Here is a 6,461-nt window from a genome sequence, read left to right on the forward strand (position 1 = left end):
TGAGAAAGGAGAGCAAATAATCCAGATCCTTTTGTGTGCTGGTTTTGCTATTAAGCGAAGCAAAGTGAAAGGACCTGCCCAGGAAATTCAGTTCCTAGGTATAAAGTGGCAAGATGGATGTCGTCACATCCCAACAGATGTGATCGACAAAATCACTGCCATGTCTCCGCCCACTAATAAGAAAGAGACACAATCGTTTCTGGGCGTAGTGGGTTTTTGGAGAATGCATGTTCCAAACTACAGCCTCATTGTAAGCCCCCTTTATCATGTGACAAGAATGAAGAATGAGTTTACATGGGGCCCTGAGCAGCAGCAGGCTTTTGAGCAGATTAAGCAAGAGATAGCCCGTGCCGTGGCCCTGGGGCCAGTACGGACGGAGCAGGATGTAAAGAACATCCTCTACACTGCTGCTGGAGAGAAATGTCCCACTTGGAGTTTGTGGCAAAGAGCCTCAGGAGAGACCCGAGGCCGACCCCTGGGATTCTGGAGTCGGTCCTACAGGGGGTCAGAAGAGAGCTACATTCCAACTGAAAAGGAGATCTTAGCCACTTATGAGGGGATTCGGGCTGCTTCCGAAGTAGTTGGTACTGAAACACAGCTCCTTCTGGCATCTCGACTGCCAGTGCTGAACTGGATGTTCAAGGGAAAGGTTCCTTCCACCCATCATGCTACTGATGCCACTTGGAGTAAGTGGATTGCGTTGATTACGCAACGAGCTCGGATGGGGAACCTCAGCTGTCCAGGGATCCTAGAGGTGATCATGGACTGGCCTGAAGGCAAAAAGTTTGGAACACCACCAGCAGAAGAGGTATCACATGCTAAAGAGGCCCCACCATACAATGAACTACCAGAAAATGAAAAGACATATGCCCTGTTCACTGATGGATCGTGTCGTATTGTGGGGAAGCATCGCAGATGGAAAGCTGCTGTGTGGAGCCCCACACGACAAGTTGCAGAGGCCACCAAAGGGAAAGGAGAATCAAGCCAATTTGCAGAGGTAAAGGCTGTCCAACTGGCCTTAGATGTTGCTGAACGGGAGAAATGGCCAATGCTTTATCTTTACACTGACTCATGGATGGTGGAAAATGCTTTATGGGGGTGGTTACAGCAGTGGGAACAGAACAACTGGCAAAGAAGGGGTAAACCCATTTGGGCTGCTGAACTGTGGAAAGACATTGTTGCCCGAATAAAGAATATTGTTGTAAAGGTGCGCCATGTAGATGCTCATGTGCCCAAGAGTCGGGCTACTGAAGAACAGCAAAATAACCACCAGGTAGATCAAGCTGCCAAAATTGAGGTGGCTCAGGTAGACCTGGATTGGCAGAACAAGGGTGAATTATTTCTAGCTCGGTGGGCCCATGAGACCTTGGGTCACCAAGGAAGAGATGCAACATACAAATGGGCTAGAGATCGAGGGGTGGACTTAACTATGGATGCTATTTCACAGGTTATTCATGACTGTGACACATGCGCCACGATTAAACGAGCCAAGAGGATGAAAGCTCTCTGGGAGGAAGGGCGATTGCAAAAGTATAAATATGGGGAGGCATGGCAGGTTGATTATATCACCTTGCCACGATCTCGCAGTGGTAAGCGTTACGTGCTTACTATGGTAGAGGCAACTACTGGGGGGCTTGAAACATATGCAGTACCCCATGCTACCACCTGAAACACCATACTGGGTCTTGAGAAACAAGTCCTCCACTCCAGAAAGAATTGAGTCAGATAATGGGACTCATTTCAAAAATTCTCTTGTAAATACTTGGGCCAAGGATCATGGCATTGAGTGGATTTATCATATCCCCTATCATGCACCAGCCTCTGGTAAAATTGAACGCTACAATGGGTTGTTAAAAACCATGTTGAAAGCAATAGGTGGTGGAACATTTAAGCATTGGGAGAAGCATTTGGCAGAAGCCACCTGGTTGGTCAATACTAGAGGATCTATCAATCGTGATGGTCCTGCTAGCTCCCTACATACTGTCAAGGGAGATAAGGTCTCTGTAGTACATGTAAAGAACATGTTGGGAAAGGCAGTTTGGGTTCTTCCAGCTTCTGGGAAGGGCAAACCTCTTCGCGGAACTGTTTTTGCCCAGGGATCTGGGTCCACTTGGTGGGTGATGCAGAAAAATGGGGATGTTCAATGTGTACCACAAGGGAATTTGATGTTGGGGGAGTGCAGTCAGTAATTCCATGTGTATATATATATATATGGGTTTGTGTGTGTGTGTGTTTAATGTTTGGTAATTATTGTTTGTTTGTATATGTTAAGCATGATGTAGTGATGTAGAATAAGGGGTGGAATGTCATGGTTTTGTGATTTTTGGTTTTCAGTATTCCACATCATAACATCATGTGGGGCAGTGGGAGTTTAACTGTTGGTGCTCAAGCTCTGGGTACCTGCCCGGAAGAGAAGAAGATTCCCCAGGGGACTTTGCGGTCACAGAGAGTCTCGAGATACAACTCCTGGCAAGGTCACCTGATGCACTCTTCTTAGCCTGCTCTTCCTCGGCTCTCCTCCCTTTTTTCTCCCTGCTGCTCAACTGGACTGCGCATCTCACCTCAGCTCTCCGCGTTGTGGTGAGGCCTACCCACCTTTCGGACATTCTCTCTCTCATTATATTTGATTTATTAGCTTCAAATTTAATTATATTATATTATATTATAGTGTGTTATCTTGCATTCTGATAGTATATTTAGTAAATTAGTTTGTTTCTGCTCAGATCGTTGCCGCTGTTTTTAATTATTTTGGGGTCCCCTGTTCCCTTTTTCCAGAGGCGCGGATCTGCGGATCCCTCCGCCCTGCTAGTCACGGAACTGGGCCGAACTAGCCCGTAAACCGTTGACAAGACAACTACAACAACTCAGTCAAGTTTGCACTTTCTTTCCTTTTATCTGATAGAATTACTTTTTTTTTTTTTAATTTTTACAGACGTTTCTGTAGTTCCCTGTACTGTTCTTCATTCCTTCTAGCATCTCCCCTGCAGCTGCTCACCAGACCTGCAGAATTCTTTTGAGACACAGCATCTGAGTATTCTACAAGGCAGGAATTCAGTAACTGCAGTAGCTGTGTAAATAGTGATCAGAACAAGGTATTCTAAGAAAGGCAGATGCTGTAGATAATGCATGAAAGCCACTGAGCCTGGTAGGTATCTGTTATCCAGAAATGCTGCTTTGCCAGGTCAGACTGAACAGTCAATAATCCCAGGAGTGTAATAAGCATTGCCAAAAAGGTGTTGATTATGATAGGGATACGTCCTGACTTCTATTTTTGACTCTATAAATACTTTTTGAGTACTCTTCTATATTTTATGAGCATTAATAGGCCAGTGAGGTTGTGTCACTGTCATGACCACTGACTGCTCAGAGGAAGTAAGTAAAACCCATATCTTTAGAGAGAGAGAACTTATGAAAAATGATATTATTTTTTTTTTCCTCAGATTAGCGCACTAGCAGTTATTCTTAAGGGGAAAGACTACACTTTGCTTCCTGGCCTCATAAATCCCTATTGCAGATATCAGGACTACTGCTAGAAAAGATCTGTTTTTTCTATACAAGCAAATATAGTGTGCGATAAAAGACCAAGGAGTGATGGGCTAAAACACAATGAAGTAGGTTCATAGTAAAGAAAATATTACCACTGTTTCCTTTGTGTGTTAAATATGGCATAACATATGTATCAAACAGGGAAACCTAATTATCAGAGTAAAGAGTAAGGTTAAGACTTGATTTTGAACAGTCTGTCAAGATGCTATAAAACCGAAAGCTGCTTTATGGTTTGTCACAATACAGGGATATGTCTTGTATATACTACTCCTTCTGTAAGACTTGCATAGGGATTCAAAGTCACTTTTCATATACATCTTCTGAATTCAGAAGGAAGTTGCTGACTTACTGTCTCAGGTTTCTGATTTTTGAGCCTAGTTGCAAAAATTATTACCCTTTAAAGCCTCTTCTGAAATTTATTGGATTAAAATGAGAAAGGATCAATTTAATAAAAGCAGAAACACTTTTTAAAACTCATTAATCTAAGCAAAATTATTATGACATTTAAGAGCAGAGTGCAAGGTGCTTACTGTTCTAGCATTAATCGTGTGCTGGTATGAATGGGATTCATTTCACCTCACTATAGCCATCCAAAAATAAGTCATCTCTTCTTATCTACTCACCTAAATTCCTAAATTAAATCAATGAATAGAGAAAGGAATCCCCAGGGGGCACGCTAGCCCATTCTCAGATAGATTAGATAAACAGCTACCTGTTTCTTACCAATAAGAAAAGATAGATCCTAACTGATGGGAGATAGGAGCTTAATTTATTTGCCCACTAGTAAAGATCCAGGGCCATTTGAGGTCTCTTTTGGTATCCAGGATATCCATGTGGAAGAGAAGACATAGCCAAGAACTGACCCATACCTGACCCTTCCTCAGTGGCAGCTTGGAGGCTAGACAAGTAGATTCTATGCAGAACTGTGAATATCTTTCAGAACTATAAAATGTACTGAATAAGTGACTGTTGGACCTCAAATCATGTGTGATGACTCTAAGGAGAGCTTCATCACAAGTACCAACATTTAACTGAAAGTGTGTACCAGTGCCATGCTGCCTAAAACTGGTAGGTTTACATCACAAAGGGAAAATGTGAACAGATCAAAAGTTTCCCAATAAAGATATTCAAAATAATAAGAAGGCCTCATCAAGATAGCATGGTGCAGGGCTTCTCTTCACCCCTTCTGCTTGCTCTGTAACATGGTATTGAGCTGAAGATCTATAACCACCAGCAGAAATAATTCCTAAGGAATGAGTGCAAGGATGGTGCATGAAAGATTGAAACAGAGTATTATAAGCAGTGATTATCACCACTGGTATAGGTTAATGAAGGAACATTAGCAAAGTAGCTTGCAATCACCCTGATTTGCTTGATGCAAGCAGTTGCATCAGCAGCAAGAACCACAACATAGTTTTAGATAAAGAACAGCATCCTGCTGCTTTAGTTGGCTTCTATCGGCAGCCCAGGAAAGAGTAAAAGACTGTCTTCCTGAAAACACTAAAGGGATTGTTAGAGGACAAAAGGAACATTCATGCTTAAGGCAAGAAAAAAAGAAGAACTGCTGTGGTTTCCCAGCTTCCCAAACCAAAGCAAAGTGAAAGCTATGAACCACCCACACTGCCCTTACCGCATCCCTCCACCTCAGTCCAAGTACTGCAGGAGAGCAAATTGTTCTTAACTTGAGCAATGGGACTTGAAAACCAGGCTTCTGCTCTTCAAGTTACATGAGTATCTTAAAAGCGTACCCTTCGTGAAAGCTGACTTGTTTGCAACAGTGACTTTTTTTTTTTTAATGCTCTTTAATGTTTATTCTCAGATATGAGCAGAAGCAAAGATTCTCTTTTATACTTATAATCTTCTCCTCTTGACATCCTTACCCAGATCACAAAGTATGTTTTTCCCAGCCATAGCTGGGCTTCTTTCCTCTTGGCCACTGATGGCCCTCACGATGGTCTGGACAAATGGCATGCAGTCTGAGAGCAGCACCTGACACAAGCATGGTCCTGTCTCCTTACATATCTGGTAGAATGGCTCATTATTTCCTTCATAAAGTGTTGTTAGCAACCTCAGTGGTACCCTTAACTTCACAAATCTTCTGCCTGACCAGGCAAACATCTCTTCTTGCTTGTTTATTCTGAAGGTTGGCTTGCTCTGCCCATCCTTAGGAGACTGAGGACTGCTGCCTGAGGCTGTCCTGAAGGCTCAGTCCACACGCACTCTCATGCATGCTTGCTTGTAGAGGTGGCCATCTGTGCACAGTGGTAGGCTATAAGGAAGGAAAGCCGATTTCTGAATCATACTAGACATTTGGAAGCTGTTCAGGAGTTTCAGGGACAGTGGCAGCCTGGGCAGCAGGAATCAAGCTTGTGACAAGAGCAGTCACTCTTGTGTGCCACTAGGGGATGTGGATTGCTGCTGAAAAGACATCTTGCATCACATGCAAGGTAACATTTAATGAAGAATTAACCATTGACCCATGACCCCACATATTGACCCATCTTACAAGTGGACTTCTCTCAGAGAATCCTGTAAGCATTTCTAGCACCCCTACAACGTGATTGGGAAGAATAACAAGTTCTCACAACCTATGTGACTTCATGCTACACATCAGGAACAAATATTTTTTAGAAATAATTTTTTTTCCCACTGCCAATACTACTGAGGATTTTGCAGCCTTCCTTTGAGGTGATCCTAAAGGATGTATGCCAGTGTGGCACCCGGCCCAGCAATGAACAGAAATAGCACTGGAGTTTCTGTTCATAACAGTAAGGACAGACTTTCAAATACCCAGATTAAAGTTTCAAAAGTTTGGTGTTGTTTTCTTTCTTTTTTTTTCTTTTAATTATTATTTTATTATTTATTAGGCTCCAGTTCTGCCTTCCTTCTAGTTTCAGTATTATATGTGTATATGC

At 42.8% G+C, this 6,461-nt stretch overlaps 1 protein-coding gene across 1 annotated transcript; it reads left to right on the plus strand.

Annotated features, from left to right (window-relative positions):
* The first annotated feature begins 214 nt into the window (after positions 1-214).
* Positions 215-2,900, plus strand: LOC149920183 (uncharacterized). The gene has a single exon (XM_090130788.1). The coding sequence runs from the start codon at positions 224-226 to the stop codon at positions 1,667-1,669; it is 1,446 nt and encodes a 481-aa protein (XP_089986914.1). The 5' UTR covers positions 215-223; the 3' UTR covers positions 1,670-2,900.
* Positions 2,901-6,461: the final 3,561 nt, after the last annotated feature.

This window comes from Phasianus colchicus, chromosome 1 (assembly GCF_987193195.1).
Source record: "Phasianus colchicus chromosome 1, bPhaCol1.hap1.1, whole genome shotgun sequence".
Classification (NCBI taxonomy): Eukaryota; Metazoa; Chordata; class Aves; order Galliformes; family Phasianidae; genus Phasianus; species Phasianus colchicus.

Coding starts and splice junctions, on each gene's coding strand:
- LOC149920183 (XM_090130788.1), top strand. CDS start 224: ATGCATGTTCCAAACTACAGCCTCATTGTAAGCCCCCTTTATCATGTG.